General features: G+C 43.1%; 2 protein-coding genes and 1 long non-coding RNA gene across 5 annotated transcripts in view; 1 reads left to right on the top strand and 2 right to left on the bottom strand.

The window, feature by feature from the left end:
• Positions 1-2,384: 2,384 nt before the first annotated feature.
• Positions 2,385-7,827, bottom strand: tank (TRAF family member-associated NFKB activator). Its single transcript, XM_019868158.1, has 9 exons — positions 7,642-7,827; positions 6,663-6,804; positions 5,803-5,911; positions 5,593-5,663; positions 4,545-4,597; positions 4,334-4,452; positions 3,035-3,563; positions 2,915-2,927; positions 2,385-2,794 (listed from the first exon to the last, which is right to left on the bottom strand). Exons 2-9 carry the CDS (start codon positions 6,759-6,761, stop codon positions 2,633-2,635), a joined length of 1,155 nt encoding a protein of 384 aa, XP_019723717.1. The 5' UTR covers positions 6,762-6,804; positions 7,642-7,827; the 3' UTR covers positions 2,385-2,632.
• A 148-nt stretch (positions 7,828-7,975) lies between these two features.
• LOC109514807 (uncharacterized) overlaps positions 7,976-23,692 on the bottom strand; it is a 27,737-nt gene continuing 12,020 nt past the window's right edge. Inside the window, exons 2-3 of the long non-coding RNA XR_002168057.1 lie at positions 9,123-9,237; positions 7,976-8,047 (exon numbers count right to left, since the gene is read on the bottom strand). This is a non-coding gene — a long non-coding RNA (uncharacterized LOC109514807). The remainder of the gene's footprint in view (positions 8,048-9,122; positions 9,238-23,692) is intronic.
• Positions 13,992-23,692, top strand: part of rbms1b (RNA binding motif, single stranded interacting protein 1b) — a 19,314-nt gene continuing 9,613 nt past the window's right edge. Inside the window, exons 1-3 of one of the 3 annotated variants that reach the window (XM_019868195.1) lie at positions 13,992-14,076; positions 21,035-21,213; positions 23,374-23,432. In XM_019868195.1, coding sequence (XP_019723754.1) covers positions 14,062-14,076; positions 21,035-21,213; positions 23,374-23,432 — 253 coding nt within the window. In that variant the 5' untranslated portion in view covers positions 13,992-14,061. Of the gene's footprint in view, positions 14,077-15,914; positions 15,993-16,258; positions 16,564-21,034; positions 21,214-23,373; positions 23,433-23,692 lie in introns of those variants that run through there. The other 2 variants (XM_019868196.1, XM_019868194.1) reach the window with 2 other exon arrangements.

The raw sequence follows: 23,692 nt of genomic DNA, 5'->3' as shown, positions 1-23,692 counted from the left end.
GGGGGGGGAACGACAGCTCTACGTTTCCAGAGCTATTTATGAAATGCAATTAAAGACTCTGCGCAAATAAATATCAGCTCGCAGTGGATGGAAGAAGTCTACACACCCCGGTTCAAATGAGAACACTATAGAAACTTTTTCCAGTATTATAATCTGGAAAGCAACATAGAATTTTGTTTTTGAATCTTTTTGAGAGGGGAAACAAAAATTAAAAACTGAGATCATGTCTTTGCAAAAATGTGCACACCCCCATACAACAATGGGATAGGCCGTGTTAGGAATGACCATGTCGCATATGACAATCAACTATTTGAAGTACCTCTGATTCATGCCAAAAATGAAGTTCAGACGTTCTAGTGGGCTTTTGGTGACATTTTCTTACTTCTGATAAAAATGAGAAGGTTTCGTGTTAACATTGACTAATATTCGGAATGGTTCAAAGTTCACTCCACCTTGGTTTCGTCAGACCGGACCATGGATTTCAGGTGTGTTTTTTCAGACGTTTTTAACGAAGGTTTTTTTTTTTTTTGTGCTCCCCGCCCCCTCCAAAAAAAAAAAAATTGTATCTTTGGTGCAAACTCAACAACTAGTCATCAGCAAAAGCAATACCGCACCTGCAGTAAGACTTGGTAGTGGCTGTAGAGCCGTTTTTAGTCAAGGTCAAAGGAATTATTAACCATTCTAATCAATCAGTGTCAGCACAAAACCTTCAGACTTGTAGAAAGCCTACTAGAACATCTGAACGTTTGGTGGTGGTGTTTGAATGTGAGTGCGTAATCTTAAATGATTCCCCCCCCCCATTTGAGTTACACATGTCATAATCACATGAGTAGCGGAAAAGGATTGGGATTTTTTTAAATAATATTTTGGACTCATTTTCTGTCTTGACTATTATATTTTTTCTTAATTGAAGCTTTATTTAGGCAACCAGAAGTTATTTGAAAAGAGATACTGTCAACATATCATCGCGCAGAAGGCTAAAGATGATTAGCAAGAGCCACACGTAGCGTTCACTGCTCCGTCGTTACTGAAATAATATTCCAAAAAAAAAAATATGCAGAACACACAAGCAGAGGTTGGCAAATGTGGACGTAATGGAGCTAATTGAACGGTGCGTTTGCGCCTGATTATTGTGCGTCGTTACGTCTTCAAACCAATTCCCGTGTCTAATGAACATATGGCGCGTAAACTTCTCAAATGGCGGCAAACTTGGAAATGTTTCAGAAAAAACAGCCCCGGTGATTGACCAGCAGCTGCTCCACAATTACGGCGCTAATTTAAACAACAGGTTTGTGGGCGGAGAGTCTTTCCGCTATTCTTGAAATAAGTCTGAATGATTAGCTCAAATACGGTTTAATTAAGATATATGGAACATTGCATACAGTGCTGACTGAGACTCGGGGGTCAGCGGTTGCTTCGTTTGGCAAAAACGGAGTTAAAAAGCGAAGCTAGTGTCCATTTTGTTTTTTTGTTTTTATGGCGGTCGCGCAAATTTCCATCGATGATGACACGGTGTTCCTTTCTCGATGGTGAACTCGTCAAAACTGAAACGCATTCCATTTTGCCTCCATTGCGCAACAATCATTGTGACGCATTCTACAGACCCGTCAAGGATTTTTTTTCTGCCCATCCCACACAAGTGACGATATGAAGTTGGTTTCATGTGTTGTTAGCATGTCGTTTGTTAGCAACGTTTCTTTGGAACATCTGTGGATGTTCTCGGGTGCAACTACTTTTTAATAATGTGAACGTTTTTTGGGTAACCAAAACAATTTTGTAAAAATAACCTGAATTATAATCGCTTTTTTTTTTTTTTTTTTTACCCTTGACTTCCGATTTCGAAACGAGTTATCTATTTGTTGTGTATTCAGGATGCAATATGAAATACAATTCGACCTTTACAGGGTTTCATGTGGCTCGTGGTAAAAATGAGTTGGACGCCCAATCGAGGATGGATAAGGTGCCACAAATTTTCCGTGTTTTAATTTTAAATACTGTTTTCAATGCAAAGAGGCTTTCAAAAATAAATCAACAAAACGAGAACACCTCGGTCCACCTTACAAGAAAAGATTCGTCGCAGGCTTTATTTCCTCATTATGCATCATCATTAAGTCTCAGCTGGAGGCCTATTAGAAAAAAAACAAATATATGGGGGGCGGGGGACTGTTTTCGAAACGAGTTATCTATTTGTTGTGTATTCAGGATGCAATATGAAATACAATTCGACCTTTACAGGGTTTCATGTGGCTCGTGGTAAAAATGAGTTGGACGCCCAATCGAGGATGGATAAGGGGCCACAAATGTTCCGTGTTTTAATATAAAATATTGTTTTGAATGCAAAGAGGCTTTCAAAAATGAATCAACAAAACGAGAACACCTCGGTCCACCTTACAAGAAAAGATTCATCGCAGGCTTTATTTCCTCATTATGCATCATCATTAAGTCTCAGCTGGAGGCCTATTAGAAAAAAAACAAATATATGGGGGGCGGGGGACTGTACCATTCAATTCTTCAATATTAAATAAGATGGATTCAAGTCTCATTGCGGTGTCCCGTACAGTGAACGTACATTGCGGCGGGCGGCGCTCGGGCCACGCTTACATGAAGTCTCTGGGCTGGTTTGCGAGCAAAGTCAGCGATGCGTTTCATCCGAAGGCGAGAAATGTGAGTAGAGGTGGCTGTTCATTTGCTCCTGAGGAACCACGGCGTGGCAGAAGGCACATTTATCCGGGACGCTGCGCTGAGCCGTCGCCATCTCTGCCGCGAAGAGGGTCAAAACGCGACCCTCGTGCGTCTGGCGACGTTACTTTTACAACTGCCGTGGCAGTTGCGGATATGTGTCGCAATTAAAAAAGGTACGCGTTGTGATCATCACGCGTTGTTTCATCAGATTCTGACAGCGAGCGGCGCTTACATCTGGCTCACACCTTCCGGCAAACACGCAAGCAGACGCAAGTGCAGAGTTGAAACAGAAAAACAAGGGATTAGCACCCATTACGCGGTAATGTGTTTCAAGTTGCGCCGCGGCGCTTATTTTGGACTTTTCACACACTCGCGCTCTTCCATTAGCGAAGAGCAAGCGGAAACCGATAATTTGCTACTACTTTTCTCAGACCTGCTTCTCACCTGCTGGGGGCCCCGAACGTCCTCCTGGGAGAGCGAGGAGGACGTCGTGTGGGAGGCGAACGTCGGGATGACAAAAGCCACGGACAGTTCCGAGGGCTCCTCCTCCTCCTCCTCCCCCTCCTGCTCCCCCTCCCGCTCCTCGTTGCTGGTCGCCGCGGGGATGCCGCTGAGGGGCCGCTTCACGGGCACGGTCAGAGCAACGTGCCTCTCCGGAGCGCTGTTCAGGAAGTCGTATTCGCTGTCCACGGGAGGCGGGAATTTCACGCTGAACTTGGAGAGCGAGTCTATAAAGTCCCTGTCGTCGGGGCTGGCGCCGCGCGACGCCAGCAAGGTGGGCACCAGCGGGATGTGCGGCGTCGACCTCGACGCCAGGAAGAAGGGTGCTTCGGGTTCTGCCGCGCGGTCTGTGCACTGGATGGGCATGGAGAACTGCTGATCTGTCGCACAGCACATCCAGCATTTGATTTCCAAGACGTTGTTTTTTTTTGCCATTTCAAGTGAACACGGAGGATGCAGAACTGATCCCGAATTTTGACAAGAGGTGTAAACATGAAATAAGTATAATGTTAATGAGTTGGGTTATTTTAGGGTGGGGAATAAAGATCAGAGGGAATGAAATGTGTCAGAACATGCTTGAACTCAGCTTTTGAGGAAATTAAACTTTTATTTATTTATTTTTTTTTAAAAGGAAGGAAATAGATTTGGACGTAGCGCAAAAGATACTCAAAGAGGAAGTCGCAGCTAAGCAAATATTGAACATTTGTGAAGCTTTGTGAAATCGATTATGAAGCCCAGATCCACTGAAATATGTCGTTGGAATTTTGAAACAACTCCTTTTTCAACCTCTTTGGTATCTCTGTCAATGAGATGGAGATAGTCCCATTTTCAATGCCGTACGGCGCCTATTGAAACATGCTGAGCGTCGAGTTGATTAAATGATTAACTAAATCTGTTGCAAGACAAAAATAAAATATCCTTATTGCTTTTGTCTGTTTCAAGTTATTTTAGTGAGCAGGAGCCCTTGCGTAGGCCCACCCAAAATACTTTTGCGCTCCAGATTCAAACGGATCATCATTACGATCTTAGCTTTCGAAAATCTAATTTGAGGTCCGCGGACAATTCAGAGGAACGCTTTTAATATTTGGGATATTCTACTTCGGGCCTCGCACAAGAGTCCAACAATTTCTCCGGCAGATAGCACAAGTACCAGTTGCAGTTTCCATCCCACCGCGGAATCTCTTCAGGTGATCTTTTTGCCGTCGGGACAGAGAGCGAATCTGCCGGAAAGTTCCATGAATGGCTTCCAGTGCATCCAGCATGTCCTGACTGACAAAACAAATTCACACATGAGACACAAGCGCACGTTTGAACTTGTGTCCTGTCTTGGGGGGATGATCAATAAAAAAATAAAGACTTACTAGTCAACACAGTTAGTGACAGTCTTTAGCGGGGCAACGGTGCTGAGAGTCTCCTGGAAAAAAAAATTATGATTAGAATTGAATGTATCCAAGTTAATAGTGCAAATCAATCTGCATTTGTGGAGGCTCAAGGAACACGCCGGACTCAATCTTGCAGCAACGTTGTCCTCTGGCACCATCTTGTGAAAGTGAAAGTGCAGTTCAAGGCCAAAGGGGGGGAGTGTGTGGGGGGGTCCTTTTCAGCCAATCACATCATTTGTAATTACTGCCCAGTAAAATAAAAATGAAGAATGTACTTGGAGATGACCAGCATATAATTTTGAAATCAAATATATGTTTTATGGTGGTTGTTATTGAGCAGTTTGTCCACAAGAGAGCGCCTTGTTGCCACTGTTGTTCCCCCCCCCCTCCGGAGAGCGTCAAGCAGTCACCTGAAAACTCGGACAAGTCCCTTCATGATTATCGTCTGATTTTCAAACGGCTGCATTTGATTTGCAAGTTCCGGTAAGCTTGCATTGATTCATTGCGCTCTTTCCACGTCACAATAACGACAACTTTGGTATGACTGCAAGCTCAGAGCCTGGCGGCAAAACCTGAACTACAGCTATGAATAACAACACTGCCATTTTTTTTGTAGTAGTAGTAGTAAGTAAATGGCAGCAGTTTTTATTCTGTCTCCTCAAAATGTCAACGGCGCACAGTTCAGTGTTTGAATCTCGCCTCTGTCCCTTCCAGTTTGCACATTCGCCTCGTGCTTGCGCGGGTTTTCTTCAGCTTCCTCCCACATTCCGATCATTCCAAAAACATGCATTTTAAGGTTCATCGAAGACTGCAAATTGTCATCTAGTGCGAACGAGCGTTTGTCTACATGAGCCCCGTGACTGGCTCAGGACCAGTCCACATTCACCCAAAGTCAGCCGTAATTGGCTGCAGCAGACAGTTTGGGTATGCTTCCACACAAATACAACAACGGGGAAAAGGTGCTTAGTTTATTTAAAACCCCCAACCTCTCCCCCAAAAAACAAAAAAAGAGAGCGAGCACGAATACCTGATGCTGTGTTTTCCCATGTGCGGTGGCCCCGTCCACGAGATGGTTGCACGACTCGCATTTGGTCTCCCCTTAGAATCCAAAAGAGTGTCAATGTGCGGCAGGCAGGTGGCAAAGCAGTAGAAAGGTGGCTGCATGTCATTCAAAAGAGTCCATCGCCAAGTCCCAGAAAGACGTGCAAGAGTAGAGGATTCGGGTCGCATCCCTCACCTGATGGTTGCCTTGTTGCAGACAGCTGAGCTTTCAGTTGGCCAATCAGCTGCTGCTGGTCTTCGATCTGCCTTTGCAGTTCTTGAGTGTATTGCTGATAATATTCAGTCTGTTCAAAAATAATACATTTGTGGTCGGACTGACTGGTCCCAAGCCTTAGCCGTCACATTTCGATGTCAACATAGCAGTGATCAGGCATATTTTTTTTTAGTACTACTGTTTTTTTTTTTAAAGAGATGCATTGTGCGACGCTACACTCATCGGCCACTTCATTAGGCACACCTACGCAATCCAATGCAGCGGGAACTGTTCCATGATGTTGGTTGACCTCAAAGTTGTTCTTATCTCAATGCGTTGCATCTTAACATGACAGTCAAAGACATTTTAACAGTCTGAAAAAAATCATGTGTAAAACTTTAGCCCTTCCGAAGACACCTGACCAACACTTAATGGAGAGGAAACATTCAAAGCGTCCGCAGACAACACGGGAAGCCATTTTGAGATGAGGTGCTCCTTGAACCTGTGTATGTACCGTAACCGATTTATTCATTTCCTGTCTTGTTCAATTTCAGGTTCAACGGTACTTGGGGAACTCACAACATTTTCTGACATGTCACCTGACATTTTTTTTTTTAACCCGGGCAACCACAAGCAACAATAAATTAGGACCTCTGACAACATCAATCTACGACACTTCTATTTTCATCTAATTACACACGAGTGCTTTGCGTTGTGGCCTGTGACTGTGGCAACCTAAAAACAGTGGTTCACTATCTCTCCTGGTCCGACTGGCACTGCAAGGTGGTTATTAAATAAATTTTTGTGCCGTGTTGCTAGTGGAAGTGATTGGCGGCCTTTACCATTTGCTGCAGCTCCTTTTGGGCATGGTCCTTTTCAATTGAGACCTGGCGATAAGCCTCGAAAGCTTTGTTGAGCTGGTCTCCAATGTTCCTCTCCATGCCGTGTGCGCCGCAATCATCACTGACAGAGCAGACATGGGACCTGTCAATGCAAGTCATTGTCAAGTGTATGTGTGTGTGTGTGTGTGTGTGTGTGTGCGCGCGCGCGCGCCGCGCGCACCCTGAACTGTCATAGATTAGACATCAAAAAAAATTATCACATCAAGTATGTAGTATTCGGTGGGGATAAACACAATTCTGCTTGAAGAAGCCCATGTCAAGAATGAAAAAGACATCATATTTTGTTAACACTTTTATGCCTCTGTTTGGTAATTTCCCCATTGAACAAGCAGACAAATTAGCCAGAGACTGCCGTGAAACACACTGCCGGACTTTCAAATACTTTATGATAACTTTTTATACTTTTAAGTAACTCCAGCAACCCAGTTAAGTTATTTACATTTTAGGAAATGCCTTGATGATGAAACGACACTCTGAAAAGCTGTAAATATGATGACCTTGGCAAAGTAATTCCTGCAAGTAGACTTCCTCTAATTGTACTCTCATTTCAAGATCCGATGGCAACTCGAGCAATAAAACAAGCCAGCTTCAAACTTCAAGACGAGTAAAATAAGACTGAGGCTGAGTAATAACTATTTATTGTGCCCCTTCGTGTTTTTGCTTTCCAAAAAGTTCCTGGATCAAACTTGTATATTTACATTTCCATGTGCCACAGTAGTGGCACGGGAAGTCTAGTTTGGTGAACTTTTGCAAGCCCCTCGCCAATCAACAGTTACTTTCCAGTCAAATTCACAACACGGGCGAATCGTAAGAAGTAGACCGTCAGATGTGGAAACCGTATTCAGCAATTCAAGCTAACCGACGATCGATTTACGTGCGTCCTACGTCACAACACGATTGCCACTCAGCGTTCGCTTACCTTCATTGGGGATTAAAGGCGAAATTTAATGTGTGGACAACATGATCTTCTTCACACACGCAGACGCACGCACATAAGCGACACGCGCGCGCGCACAGAGTTAGGAAGTGGGGCTGAAGAGATGGCGAAGTGTGTGTTTTTACATAGCCTACTTAGCGGAGTTGGGAACTTCCCTCGGGGAATCCCCACTGCTCCGCGCACTTCCGCCTTTGGTTGTTATCGACCAATGGGCGCGCGGTGTGGCGGCGCGGCAGCCCGCTCTTGGAGTTTGGTCCCGCCCACACGTCTGCTGCGTGAAACCGCTCCCCCCCACCCTCACCCGACAACGGCAGAACAGCTCGGCAAAGCTCACCTTGTTCTTCTGCTTCTTGTTGGGGTTTGTTTTGGAAGTCGCTCGACGCACAAACTATTTTGGCAAGAAAGACTTTACGATTAATTTTCTACAAAACAGCGTCGGTGGCAAATGTAGGCGGTAGATGAAACACGTATTGGATTCCTGTGGGATGTTTGGATCACGATTTGCAGCCAGAAATGATATACTGTATCTTAACTTGTCAGTGCTACTCAAACTTTTGTTGTTTTTACACAAAGTACCACCTCAAACCACCGAGCTCTCTCCAAAGACAAGTACCCAACTCTTGATTAAAATAAAAAATGCTGCGATGTTAATCATAAAATGTCATTGTAAGAAACTGTAACTTTACGCACAGTTTGAAAATTAACACTGCGCTAGAATAGTGACATGAAAATATTTTTATACAACTTTTTTTTAATGTACTGAAATGTTTAAAAGCAAACGTTCCTCATTATTTCAGACAAATGTGTACACAAACGTTAAATACAGCTGTACGCAACATTTTACAGGAAAAGACATGCAGAGGAGGTTTGTGATTCAAATTAGTTTAGTAAAGCTGTAGTACAGTGAGGTGGCATGGTGGTCTTTGCGGTTAGCATGTCTTTAGAAAGCCGCCAATCCCTTCGTAATAGGATAATTCAGCCCACTCGTAGAGCAAATTTCTGGTTATGTTTTTTCCAATACTAGTCTTTGACTACGGAGCGACATTTCTGCACACTACTTGTGCAACTTTGCCATCCTAGTAGAACAGCAAATGTCACTGGTGAGGTACACCCATTTCCTAGTTGATATTTGCACTCTACAGTAAATGTTTACTAATGGAATTTCATAATGTCACTTAGTGGGGCCATTTGTCTCCATCACTTAAAACTTAACAAACCTATTTTTAATGAAGAAAGAGTCCATGGGATATTAATTTATTTAGCTAATTCCTATTCTTATAATTTAATTTTACATGAAGTATTACGATTGTAGTGGAGGCACTCAAAATGACCAGCAGATGGCAGCAAGGAGATTTTTGGATTGTTTTTGCACTCGACGGTGCCATTTTAAATTTCATTTTTCATTTAAAGAAGCACGGATAAATGTACATCTTCCATGTTGCGTCTCTTTCCTGTGCACTGACCTGGCGGCCAAAAAGCGTCAGCACTGCAGAGAGGCCAACAACATTTCACAAGAATTGGTCTCCAGGGAGTTGTGGTGTCCATTTGCAGCATCATGCAGCTAACCTCTGGGAAGACCTAAGCAGGCATCAAAGGAAGGCCTTTGTTTAGAGGACATGTGGCAATGTTTTAACCAGCTTTAACAATTATCAAGTTGACTGTGGTGGCGCCTTAAGGATCGAGCGACTCGACATACAGGTTTTTCAAAACACAAGCTGTCATTTGGAGTACTTTTTTTTAATGCTTTGACTTGTGACCCCAAATTTGACAGATGACCATTTGGCAGACCCTCAACGCAGCCTGGCATATAGTGACTTTTTTTTAAGGCTTCAAGCTGTTTATTCCCACTCCTCGATGAAGTTTACTGTCAAAGTAAACATCAAACACAGTGTTACATCTTGGGTATTTAAATAAACTACATAGTTTTGCCTTGAAGTTCACGGTTAGCTTACTGCTAACACATAATGGCAAATGCCAGACGGGCTACCGAATACTATAGTGTTTTATTAATGGTGTAGCAACACATCTAGACAGATAATACCCACAGGACTGTACGATTATAGCCAAAATGATAATGCTGATTCGTCTTATCAATATTGAAACCGTGAATATTAAATTTAGGCCCCACTGCATTGTTTGCAGACGACGTACAGAGATCATCTGAGGAAGCTGCGTTAAACCCGGCCACTGGGAAGATAAAGGTCTGACTGGACCCGGGCAATAAATCTTGTGACAGCATGTGCTTCAATGATGCTTCCTCCAAGGAAAACAAACAGTGTGGTGTAGGTCTGCAGAAATTTGAGATCAGACGGAGGGCAAAGCTAAGCACTCGGCACTCCGGCATGTTGTGGGGGAAGTGGGAAGAATGCGAGCCCGAACGCATATCAAATTTCAGAGGACCAGATTAACAGTTTGAGAAAGAATTTAGCGGCAGCTCATTGAAGCACAATATGGACAGGAAAAAAAAAAAAGGAAATGATTCTCAACAATACAACAATTGTGCCAAACAATAGCAAAACTAGCGTTGACGGTGTTGCAATGCCTTTTCTGCACTTCCAGGAATGCAAGCAAACAGGATGTCCTCAACAGCGGCGCAACGGGCCATGCAGAGCAGACTTCCACGAAAAAGGTAAAGCAGAAGGCGGCATTATCTCAGTGGAGACTCTGGCCTCGGGGGCTTCCTGCTATTTAAAGACTGTAGGCCGACACGTTGTGTGCAAAGAGGCGCTCAGACTCGTCGACGGTTTGTCACACAAATCCGTCGGGCGCTGCCGCTTGCAGGATGAGGCTATTGTGCAGCGCTCAACAGCTCTTGACTTGGCATCACATTCCCATCCCGCCAGCGGTTTTCCAGGTACGGAGGAAGGCTCGGAGCTGCCTGCGTGCAAGCAATATCCCGCTTGATATTCGATGAAAAGGAACATGAAGGCGGGCGTTTGATTTTGGGCCACGATGGAGCAATTTTGCTCAGCATAAAAGAGGCCGATGGCTTCTTTGTCTCCGAAATTCTGTTCACAAGCAGACAAAATCTCAATGAGAGTTGACTTAGTTCACACGGAGGGGGACTTGGTCACCTAGTTTCACTCATACAGGGGATATAAATAGTCCACACCCCCTGTTCAAATGCCTTTTTTTTTTTTTTTTGAGAGGTAAACAAAAACGAGACGGAGCTCATTCGGGACTGAATGACACCTTCCTAAGTGATAGATTGTGCTGTATTTCATCTCAAAAATCTGTGCTGCAGCAGCGCGAGACGAATTTATTTGTTTCTCTTCCTTCTGTGAATAATTTGATTACAGTATCGAGAGAGAAAGAGGACATTTATTTCAGCTCGACTTAGAATTTGAAAAAAAAATGTCAAGAAGTGAAAGGGCATTTGAGGATATGAGGAAAGTACGCTAAAGGGCCTACAGCAATCTTGAGTTACACAAGAGACTTGTGGTCTGCTTCATTAATCAGATTTTGGGCAATATCATGACAGGATGGACATTTTCCATCGCAAATATGAAACAAGCCACACAGTCTTGCAGCCACTCACAAACTTTAATGTGACCGTTTCATTTCTACTTTGGAGTTCTGTTGGGCATCTATAGCAATTCATCAAAAGTTGTTTGTACAGTAAATAGAGCGCCGGTGCACACCGATACAAGTGGTGATCATTATTTTCCTGCATTGGTGTCCAACTCTGACATGTTTGTCTCATTGGAAACACGATCATTCATCACGGCGGCACTCTAATTAAAAAGGTCTAATTATTGTAAATGCTCTTTCAGGAAGAAAGGGTGGAACGTCAAAATCCCAACTCATAAATCTGTCAACCATCCAAAACTGCTGGAAAAAAAAAAATGTCCCACACCAAAACATTGAGGTCCAAGTCACACCGTGCAAGGCGTTGCGCAATATATCACCGTATCGAACTCAGCCAGCATCAAGGCTTTAACGACGCACATCCGGCTTTTTGTTTAGCCGTTTTAGAGACTCATTTGAAAAAAGAGGACCAAATGGCTCTCGAACGATTCTTTTTGAGAGCCGCTTCGCAGTAATTTGTTTTCCTGGAAAGTGTGTGCTCGCCTGATGATTCTGCTTATTGATTCCTCCTCTTTGGGGGAGAACCAGCACTTCAACTGCAACTGCCCGTTTCTCACTAAGCGGCGAAGGATACGCGAGCGTTTGCCCATGCCCCGAATGTTGACTTTTCGTCGCGGTTCGTTTAAGGTCGCAAATGTCCGGCAAACGTCTTTGCGACCATTTGCCAAAAGTTTGAATGCTCCCTCAAGCCTCTCCAGTTGGTCCAAAATGCTGCTGCTCCCCTCTTAACTGGAACTCTGAAGAGGGAGCACAAAATATTGATTTTCTCTCTCTCTCCCTCTCTCTCTCTCTCTCTCAAAAAAAAGTTTTTTGGTCTCTTGATCTACTTTGAGAATTCTTCCCCATTTTTTTCTTCCCTTAAGATACACTGCGGATAAGTTGTAGATATGAAAGAGTGAAAGCAAACAAGCCCATTTGTGTTATTTTATTCCCTCACCTTATAAAAATCGATAAGAGGATCGATACGAATCAGATCAACAAGCGGTATCGACAGTGGAATCGGAATCGCTAAATTCTTATGAAATCCCTTCCCTGGGGAAGATTGTTGAAATGTGACTTCAAATGTTATCTGCAGGATAAATGTGTGCTTTTGATGAGGATTAATTACATTTCCATTATTTATCATGGGAAACAAATTGGAGGATGACCAACATCCCGGAGCGGATTGTGCTCAACATTTAAAAAAAAAAAAGGTCCTCAGTGGGGGTGGTGCAGCTGACTAAATTCAGCCCTTACAAAGTCTTTTCTCACAGGAAATGTTGAGGCACTTGATCAAATAACCCTTTCAATGCATTTCGGACCACACCGAATTTGAAGTACGTGCGCACTGTGCCGTGGCGCTCCATCGCGTGGCTGTTTACTGTTGACAATCAAGTTTGAAGATTTGCCCCGCAGCAGCGTTTCCACAATGAAACGGCGCGTTGGCGCTGCTCGTTATGTCAACGTGAGGCCCGAAAGAGCACAAGGACTCTCATTCTTGGCACATTTGACATGAATGCGCTGAGGGCAGAGCTCCAAAGTGAAACCTTTTCCTGCGGCCCGTCAAGTATTTCCTCTCATTCAGTGGACAGGATTCGGAAAAAGGAGGTGAAATGCCGCAGAACAACGAGCGCCATCAAATCTCTTCTTGCATTTGCAATCAAAATCGCCCGTTTGATTTTGTACAGTATTTCTTTGACGCGCCGTGATTTCATCTTCAGCCACGCAAGCTTGTTTGTTTTTTTTTCCCCCAAATTTACCTCAACAAATTATTCCTGGAAATCTCATGTCATGTTGGGAATTCTGTTGAACTGTGTGCTCCGAGTTTGTATGAGTAACGTGATCTTCTCCCACGCCGATTCTCTTCAACAAGCACTGAGCAGTCAATGCCAACACGCAACGATGAGTCTTAAATGTGTCAGTTTGTCGTCGTCTTTGCAAACTGGTCAAGCAAATTGTGTTCCTTTCAGTACAGTTCATGTCCAGTTCTTTGATTTACAACGTTGGGTAAAGCTGAGCCTGACGTGCCAAATGACTTCTGAATGGTTCCGAAAACAAACAACGGAAAAAAACCAAACATTTGGTTTATAAAAGGTTGACAAGTAGAAATGGCAAAATGGCATGAAGAAAAGTGACAATGACAAGATCCAAACATACACACATGATGTTGATTCAAAAATATCGATCAGAAGAATCAAGCCATCAAGTCCAAAGACGGGGGTGTGCTTACTCTGAAAACAAAACCAACTTTGCTAATTTTTTGGCTCCTGTACGAGAAGCCTGGAAAAGACGAGTTGAGTCCTATCAGTTGAAGACAAAGTCGACACACGAACTTGGTTGAAACATGACTGTGGGTTTTTGTTTGTAAAGCACAAGATCAGGAATGGCGTGAGATGCAGAAAGTCCTGAAAAAAAAAGAAAAAGAAAAAAAAAAAGAAAAACACACTCTCTGATTTCCCTTGGAAATCCCCAGCGAGCATCAGAGTGAAAATGGGTTTATGATTCGATGAACGTGATCCATGTCGCAATATCAGCATTTCCAACAATCTTTCTTTATAATGAAGGGGAGCCTCGAAAAGAGCGGTGCGATACGGCCTCGAAATCGCGATATCGCACAGAATGTGACCTGATGCTTGCTCATTGAATGGTGTGCTATTGAGGTGGTCGGATCGAGTCAAAAGCATTCGTGAGAGCTTTGGAACGAGCCCAGCTGCATGCTAGTTTAAGTGTGAAGAAAAGCTGCGATACTTTGACTCACAGGTTTGGTTTTTTTTCCCAACCGGGAGGCAGCGTTGCGGCCCACACTAAAGGAGCAGAAGAGGCAATTTTCACACGATGCCGCCAATTCAGGTGAGTACTTACTGAGTTGTTAATAAGCGTGATGCGCATCTACTTATAATCCGATATTTTTTGCCCGAGTAAAAAAATAAATAAATAAAAATGAATCTCAAATTATGTCAGTGACAATCTATGACAGCTAAGACAGTGATGATGCTTTTGTTGCAGTGAATCAGTTCGTTTTCCTTTTTCCTATGACAGTGGAACTCCGGAACTGAACGCACTCACTTCCGTTGCACAAGTTGAACCAAACGATTCCAATTTTTCCTCAAATGAAATCATGTCAAAATAATTCATGTTCATAATAATGATAAATTCAAACCATCAAATATTTATGAATAGCACAGACAACACTTGATAGCTTGTCAATCCTAAATTGAGATACAAGAACTAAGAGACGTTAACCACTGTATAATCAAACAAAAAAAGTGGAATACATTTAAACTACAGTATGTGCTTTGAAAAAGGTTAATGGAGTTGCCTTTGGACAGAGATCATGACTCATAATTACTTAACAAACCACATGTTCAACTTCTGCCTGGTAAAATGTATTTGTGATGGTATCGTACTTTTAATTCCAATCCTGCCTCTCCAGTTTTCATATTTATCTTCTCTGTCATCACTTGTACCCTTCGGTGGTGGCCTTAAAGGAGAAAAAGCTAAATTGGTTGAGTGAATCCTTCAGATGCTGACTGACGGAATATCACACTCGATATCTCACATGTTATGCATGATAGTTTGAACTTCAAACTTTGTTTTTTGAGAAGGATTTCACCAAATATTTTGATTAAACTCCTGTTCCACCTTCGGAGTGTTCATTTCGGAAATTCCCCGATATATTATCACACAATTGGCATACAAATATGTGACAATTAGTCTTTGTAGGACGGTGTACTGAAAAAAAATCCATAAATACATACATAATACGTCTGTTCACTTGTAGTTATCTTTGTTGTTACACTTGATTAAGGTGTTGTATTGGTTTTGTAAATTGCAATACGAGTCACCTGTCCAAAGTCAAATTAAGGCCTCCAACAAAATATTCTCCAACGGATTCAATTGCCTCTTCCCTGCCCACCTACACAGAGCATAGAGTGCCGACTCGGACCTTTCCCTCTTTTTTCCCATGCTGACCCCAGTCACTTCTGTTGGCCTGGTAAACATGTTTATTTGCTCTACTGGTGACCTTCAGATTCATTTAGGAATGACCCATCGTAAATCACACCTATAGAACGGTACCTGAACATACGAGTTCCCCAATTTGAGATTTGTTTCAGAGTTACACGACTACTCCAGTCAGGGAGTTATTACACTTTACAAAATTTTATTTATTTACATTCTCATCTTATATGATAAAGTAGTGCTACTTTTGTTTAAGTAAAAATAAGTACAGTACATGATTAATGCCATTTCAAATAATGTCACTTGGGGATTTAAATTCAGGATAAAGATAGGGTCATTTTAAGATCAGGGACATTTTTTATTAAAAATGTAATGTAGTGTTCATGCTACAAAACGTGTCATGGGTTAGAAAATTTGTAACATCGATGAGAAGATATTAGAAATGGTTTACTCTTGAGTAACGCAAACAAACAACAATGCTGACACGGATAAGAGCATGTGAGCAACGTTTCATATTTCCGCGATGATTTTGTGACGTCGACGATTGTGACGTTTGCATTTTCATCCTATCTCATTCAAATATACGGTCAAGGGCGACGTCACCGCTTGTTGTCATTCGCCGTGACTACCAGCGTCGTAATGGTCCGTCATCAGCTCTATGTGTGACCAAATTAGAATACCTCGAGCAGTAGGTAATTCAAATCGTCACGAGTGGTAAATGTCCATATTTCCCCTTTTGTTGAAAAAGTACGTTTCATGCAAAGGCAAACAGAACCATGAGGACAAGCCACACCGTGGAATGTTAAGTATGCATCATGTAACACTCCAAACGACAACATAGGGGGATAGCGGGCTCAAAGGCGTATTTTTAGCAAAACAAGTCATTACATTTTACTCTATACGAGACGTTATTCGTCACCTCATAATGAGGTTTCTGTTTGAATTGGTCAAACACGCCTGCAAACAGCGGAACGTAGCGATAATCTTTGTTTTTTTTATGAAAATTGGGATTCGAGCACCCCTACGCGGCCGGCGAAATAGTTTGGTCCAACATTTCAGCCTCACTCTTGCTTCCCACTGACTGCGAGTCATGAAGCCCGTCAAACAGACGAAGCAGGGCCGCGGTCGAAGTTGGGACAGGGCCGTCTGTTGCCGGAGAGTCGACGATATCGAGGCTGCGTGACCACAGATATGCTCACAATTCCATTTTTATGCGCGTCGTCAGCCGAGTGAGCGGCCGACATATGCCAGCCGGTTTCCTACTTTCAGTCGAGGGACTTAGTTATTCAAGTAAAAGCCAACTCTCCCCCCTTCAGCAGACCGAGGATGATTTTTTCTAATACTGGAAACCCACTAAGGACTCAGTTTCGCAAACAGGTAACTAATACGTTTTCGATCCGCTCTATTCTCCCTTTACAACTGACTTCCGCACGTCTCATTACCGCTGTAATAATGACGAAACCGAGTTGGACGTCAACTCGCGCCCCTAAAGTCGATGTTTATTTCGTGCGAAGCTGGAGTGTTGCGTTCAGGGTCTTGTGAAGCATTCATTTGCTATGTGAAAAGGGAAGGTTGGGATTCGGAAGAATGAGGACTATTATGCTAGGTGGAGGGGAAAAAAAAAGAAAAGAGCGCGGTGTTTAAGGCGCCTGTGTGATTCACAGGTCTCTCGAGAATAAGGTGAATACCGGCTGCGTGCATCACGGAGCGAAACAAACGAGCCTTGGACTTGACTTATGTTTCTCCGAAGCAACCCCAAATGGCACGAGAGGAAAATCAAAAGTTTTCCAGCAGCACTTCAGAATAAATGGCACGCTCCCCCGTTTGGATTGGATTTCACAGCATTGTCCTTGAAAGGTGATGAGTTAAGCGTTGGTGCATTCAGTTTGTCCCAGTTACATATATTGATTTCTCTCGGAATCTCGCTTAGCCAAAAAGGTTTGTGAAAATAAGCCCCATTTGCTCATGTTCACGCTGTTATCCTGTGGCAGGAGCTGAATGGGCGAGGCCTGTTACTGGAAGCCCTGCGCATTATACAGTACGACAGGCTCAGCTGGTCTGTTGCTGACTGATAAGATGTCGTCCGCTCCCCATTCTCCTTCTCGCAGTCCTGTATCCGAATGAATTGATCGGTGAATGAAACCAAAAACTGACCCCGGCTCTCTCGGGGAAAGGAAGTGTCAGTCTCGCACTTAACTGGAAGTCAACTCTGGCTATTCTATAGCATACTGTAGTTACATATGTAGAAACACATGCGATCAACTTCACTGCCTTTACTGGTAATCAATGTGTTTTCCCCTACCAATCCACATAAAGGTGGCAAACATATGCCGCAAGGACTGCGCAACTTAACGACAAACTCCATAGGGTTTGGTACGTTATTTTCTTCTGCAGCTTTCATAGAATAACTCAGTAGTACTCCATTTTCCTTAATTATAGATCAGTTCAATGCGAGAGGAAAATCAAAAGTTTTCCAGCAGCACTTCAGAATAAATGGCACGCTCCCCCGTTTGGATTGGATTTCACAGCATTGTCCTTGAAAGGTGATGAGTTAAGCGTTGGTGCATTCAGTTTGTCCCAGTTACATATATTGATTTCTCTCGGAATCTCGCTTAGCCAAAAAGGTTTGTGAAAATAAGCCCCATTTGCTCATGTTCACGCTGTTATCCTGTGGCAGGAGCTGAATGGGCGAGGCCTGTTACTGGAAGCCCTGCGCATTATACAGTACGACAGGCTCAGCTGGTCTGTTGCTGACTGATAAGATGTCGTCCGCTCCCCATTCTCCTTCTCGCAGTCCTGTATCCGAATGAATTGATCGGTGAATGAAACCAAAAACTGACCCCGGCTCTCTCGGGGAAAGGAAGTGTCAGTCTCGCACTTAACTGGAAGTCAACTCTGGCTATTTTATAGCATACTGTAGTTACATATGTAGAAACACATGCGATCAACTTCACTGCCTTTACTGGTAATCAATGTGTTTTCCCCTACCAATCCACATAAAGGTGGCAAACATATGCCGCAAGGACTGCGCAACTTAACGACAAACTCCATAGGGTTTGGTACGTTATTTTCTTATGCAGCTTTCATAAAACAACTCATTAGTACTCCATTTTCCTTAGTTATAGATCAGTTCAATGTTTGTGTATCCAAAGTTGTACTCAACCATAATTTGTGAAAGGAGAAAAAAAAAAATAAATCAATGAGTTGGAACCATCATGTGAGCCACATCGTACTGCTGCATTCTTGTAAGACCACATCCTCAGCAAACAAATGATTCATTCCGAATGTGTTTTTTTTCCCCCCTCCCGGTAATGGGCATTTTAAATTTTCTTTTTTTTTTTTTTGCAGCAATTCCAAAAATATTATCATGTCACGCAAATGAACATTATGCTAGTTGTCGGAGTAACTAGTTCAAGCAATTAACTCGACATGTTTTGGGCTTCCTCTAGTTTTTTTTTTTTTTTTTTTGGCAACACTTGTTTAAAAAAAATGGCCCATCCCCAACATGGGATGTAAAGAGAAACATACTGTAAAACAAGTTATGGGAATTAACGCTAGGTGTCAAAATATTTATTCAGTGTTATAACATATGGTGGCAGGCAGAACAATCAATTGCTTTCCATTCGATGGGGGAAGGTCCAATGAACTTGTTTGTTTGTTATGTTGCCATGAAACGAGAGCTTCAAACGCCTCCAAATTTCTCCATCACAAATAAATTCAGAAAAAAAAGATGATTAGCGTACATGACCCGTTCTACTTCACATTGCAGGAATGATGATCCATTTGCGCTATTGTAAGTCCCAATATTTCATATCAGTGACGCCATTTTGAAGTCTGAATTTTGGCCCGTGTGAGATTTTTGGTGGCTCTTTATGATTGAAACTTGTTAGCCAATCAGAGAACAGCTTCCCTGTGTTAGAAGGAAAGGTTTGGGGAGATCATCCGTGCATTATCCCCAACCGCAAAATCGTTGGTGCGTTGTACTCAGGTTGAAGGGGCCATTCCAGCCAGACAGCATTTGGACATTTTTGGGCGAACAAAAAAAAAAAAAGTCCAAATTCATGTTGCTAATATCAGCCTTGTGATCAATGAAACAGGCCCAGCTTTTTTACACTGACGAATTGAATTTCTGAGTAAATTGAGAGAAGGTCGTTGTTATTTCAGTATTCACACACTTTGTGACGTTGGCCTCCGCGCTGTGAGATTTTTTTGCCCGGGCTCCATTAAGGTTGGGAAACTGGAATAGAGGTGAACTGATTTTTAGACGAGACAAAACTTCAGAGTTTCTCTGACAGTCCATCAATCCACTCTCGATCCGCACCAAATAAAGGCTACGGTAGCTTCTCCAGCTACCGTAGCCTGGCATTGTGGGAAATGTTAGCCCATAGTGAATGTTGATCATACGTGAGCTTTCGCTTTTTGTTAGTGTGAATACAAACCGCACCAAACAAACAAAACAAAAAAAAAATTAGGTCCGCTTTTGTTCTGGACCAAATTTCTGGTGTGAATAAACCCAAAGTTTTTGGGGCAACAATCCGCACAGGTGTGCTGCCAATTTTCCCGTCGTTTTGAGAATGTGGACTTTTGTCCTGTATTTTTTTTTGGGCTCGATTGAACCAATGTGTGACTTATGTTTTCTCAAAATATCTTTGCAAAATTGTGAAATTAACCACAGTCACGCTGTGAATAAAAGGGGGGCCAGTCATGAGACTGCCATTGAAAACAGGTCACACTGACGGCTTTTTGTCTTTTTTATTCGGCGGCGACTGCTACTGTCACCTTTTGTATTCATCTAACAACGGGACTAACATTATTGCTCACCGTTTCACCTCTGCGTCTTCATTTAAAAAAAAAAAATCTCATCCCTCACAGGAAATCCTTTCGTGAACTAATTTTTGGCCCGCTCCGTCGAGTCCTTCAATCAATTCCTCATAAATCGACTTTGAGGAGGGCAGTGAATGGATGGGAGGTTAAAATGAGGGACAATGAGGACTGTGACCAACAGTCAGATGCGGCAAAAAGCCAAACTTGATTTCACAGTGACGACAATATGAAGACGAGAGAAGCTCCTCTCGGCTCGGGTTGCTCAGTCATGTCAGGGTTTCATGCTTCAGATTCCATTAGCTTCCTCTCAGCTTGAGATTCGCCAAAGAGAACGGGGTTGTGGGGGATAATCGCTTACAAATCCCTGAAGGGGAAAGCTCTCGTCAGACCAGGACAAGTCACTCTGGAATTTGTGTTTTTCCCCTCATACCGGCTGCAACAAGTATAACACTGACAAGTTTTTATTTCACGTGCACTTGATTCGCATTCATGAGCACAGGTAAATCAAAAAAATAAAATGTTAAGTCCGCTGTACGCAGAGCGGCATGATAAGGCTCCGGATTTACGATGGTATTTCATTCAATTATTTTATTTTATTTTTTTTTGGAACCACAAACAAAATGGCGAGATTGTCAAGGAGGAAGTGGATTGCCCTGCCCTGGCCGCTATAATACGAAGAAAGGAAACGGGCAAGGATAAAGGAACGAGTGTGGGCTATTTTAGAGGCTCTTTTTATTCATTGACGGGACTCGTATGAAGCACACTTGCGTGATTATTTTTAATTTGTCTGCAAAGTGAAATTAAAGACACTGTTTTGATATGTATCTTTTAGCCAGCCACATTGTAGAAATTTACCGTGGAGAAAAAAAAATGACACCCCGATCTAACTTGCCATTGACAGTTTTTTTTCCGCAGTAGCCATTTTTACAGCAAAAAAAAAAAAGATTCCTCATTCACGTGTTGCCTCTCGGTGATTTAAGATCCCCGCGTGACCTTTAATCGGACCCTTGTTTCCCACCTCCAGTCACCCGTTAGCCTCCTGTCTCATCCCATGGCTCCACCCAGCCCAAGTAACAACAGCAGCACCAACAACAGCAGCAGCGGTAGCACTGCAGGCTGGGAGCAACTCAGCAAAACCAACCTCTACATCCGAGGCTTGTCCCCATCAACAACAGACCATGACCTGGTCAAACTCTGTCAGCCGTGAGTAGCGCACTTCCTCTCGTTGTTATCTACTATTGGTCTGCTATCGATTGCCTTGTTCCAAATTGCGGGAGCAGTCGTACGCTGACATACAACCGCTTTAGGCTCCGCGGACTGGTTTGATGATGAGAGACCAGAAAATTCATTCATCCGTCCATTTTCCCCCCCGATCCGTTTTATCCTCACAAGTGCCGCGGGCGTGCTTGGAGCCCATCCCAGCTGTCTTCGGGCAGTGGGCGCGGTACACCCTGAGTTGGTTGACAGCCAATCGCAGGGCACACAGACGAACAAGCATTTGCAGTCACGCTCGTGCCTCGGGACAATTAAGTTCACCTGTTAACCTGCCGTGCATGTTTTTTGGAATGTGGGAGGAAACCGGAGTACCCGGAGAAAACCCACACATGCATTGGGAGAACATGCAAGCTCGAAATAGGAAGGCCCGAGCCAGAAGGAAACGCCGGACTACTGCACGGTGACATGGACGTGCTAACCGGTCGCCCATCGGGCCCCCCACCAGAAAATTAATTCTTCACCAACATTTTAAAGAACAGTTCAGTTATATTTAACGTAAATGTGATGAATTGGATTGAAAAGATATACATATATATTCAAATGCAATCCATTATTTCAATTTTTCAGTGTAGAAAAGACGCTAACAAATTGATTATGATTCAATTATTTGTTTGGTCCCAATGTGAGAAAATAAGACAAAATCTTGAGCATATTTGTTCCAAAGTACAAGTAGATGTTTGCAAATGTCTTACTTTGATTCAACACAAAGATAATCAGTCTGCGCTCGTGGAGGACGGCAGGATTTGGCATCTGGCCCGGCCGGGCTCAGGCGCTGGTCAATGACCCCCTTCACACACCGTCACTGGTCATCAGTCCAGGGTCTAGTCTGCCCCCCTGCTAGAATAGTTTGAGGCGAGGTGCCCGGGCTGGGCTGGATAAGCGCCGGAGAAAAATGGATGCGTGGACATTCCTGTCCTTCCTTTATGTAGTTTGACAAGTTACGCTTATGATGAGCGATCGCTTGAGATGGTGGCGACGACACTGCTGGTTGCCGACCGTTCAGACTGGATTTACATTGCACGACAATTCCGATTGATTTCGTTTTTGGGATACCCGTTACTCATGCGGGAATCCTTTTATTTTGGTTTAATAGCTGAAATGCCGCGCAATGTCCATCCATCTATGAGTATTATTTTAATTGAGGTAGACCAGTGGTTCTAAACCTTTTTAGAGCTACCGAACCCAACCAGTTAATAAGATAAGAAAACCTTTATTAGTCTCGCAATGGAGAAATTCCCAATTTGTAATAATATAATATATATTAATAATATATATAAATTATATAATAATAAATAATAATAATATAAAAAATAATATGCACATTCATCGAATGCTTCATGAGTGAAAAATATGAAAAATATTTTTTTTACAAATTCAAGATATTAAAAAAAACGCATTGATTAAAAACAAACATTTTTAATAAGATTTCAAAAGAGATAAGTATACTTTTTTTTTTTTTTTTAAACGTACTATCACGACACTCACGTGTTGACTACTAAGCGAACTAAATTTCCCGCAGCACTGATTGGACAAGCAATGTCGTGTGATCATCGGCAGCCAGTGATGGCCAAGCGGGCGTGTCATAACTAATTGACATGTCGAGTCGTCAATTATCCTCCATGGCAGAGGCTCCGTCGAACCCCTGAGACCGATTCACCGAACCCCTGGTGTTCGATCGAACCCAGGTTGAGAACCACTGAGCTAGACGAATACGTTGAAGATCTTCCATCGGCTAATCATTCTGAATGAATAAAAAAACACAAAAGAATGTGAAGTTCCGCCTTTTGCCATCTACGATTCCACTGCTCTGAATGACGTATCAGTATTTTTTATTTTTTTTTTTGGGCAATAGTATCGTTTGTGTATTCTGCATTCATCCAGGGGTCGCCTATTTTCCGTCCTCATTCTGGGGACGGTGACGCCTGCATTGCAGCCTCTTCCAATGTCTCATGCCACTGCCATGATGTCACCGTTGCTGAACCCTCCCTTGTTGCATGCTGTACAACTGGCTCTCTCTCTTTCGCGCTCTCTCTTTTTCCCTCTTCTAATGCATACGGTGCACACCTTGTCTTTCTGCTTGTCCCTCAGGTATGGCAAAATTGTATCAACAAAGGCCATCCTGGACAAGACGACAAACAAATGCAAAGGTGGGTGGGTGGACTCGTTTGTATCACCCAGCAGGGACCGCACACTCACTGGCGCTCACGCCTTAGTCATGGCTCATCGTTGGCTTGCGTTGTACTGTCGAAGGGTAATGAGCCGAATCTTTCGTCACTGCACAGTTCAAATGAAAATGAGAGTCCAGCTGCTTTAAATCATCCCAGAGCATATTATATTTACAAGTTCCGCCTTTGTTGCTTTGTCACTGGCACGGTTGTTAGGGTGGGGGGGGGGGGGGTTCGCGTGG

The sequence above is a fragment of the Hippocampus comes genome, unplaced genomic scaffold (genome assembly GCF_001891065.2).
Source record: "Hippocampus comes isolate QL1 unplaced genomic scaffold, H_comes_QL1_v1.1 scaffold133, whole genome shotgun sequence".
Lineage (NCBI taxonomy): Eukaryota > Metazoa > Chordata > Actinopteri > Syngnathiformes > Syngnathidae > Hippocampus > Hippocampus comes.
This window is presented reverse-complemented; position numbering and strand designations above follow the sequence as displayed.

Bases quoted from the DNA above. Each gene is read 5' to 3' on its own strand.
- tank (XM_019868158.1), bottom strand. From the start codon at position 6,761: ATGGAGAGGAACATTGGAGACCAGCTCAACAAAGCTTTCGAGGCTTAT. The intron at 4,598-5,592 runs GTATTCGTGCTC...TTTTTTTTCCAG, and splicing joins ATGGGAAAACACAGCATCAG to GAGACTCTCAGCACCGTTGC. The intron at 4,453-4,544 runs GTAAGTCTTTAT...TTGTTTTGTCAG, and splicing joins GTCACTAACTGTGTTGACTA to TCAGGACATGCTGGATGCAC.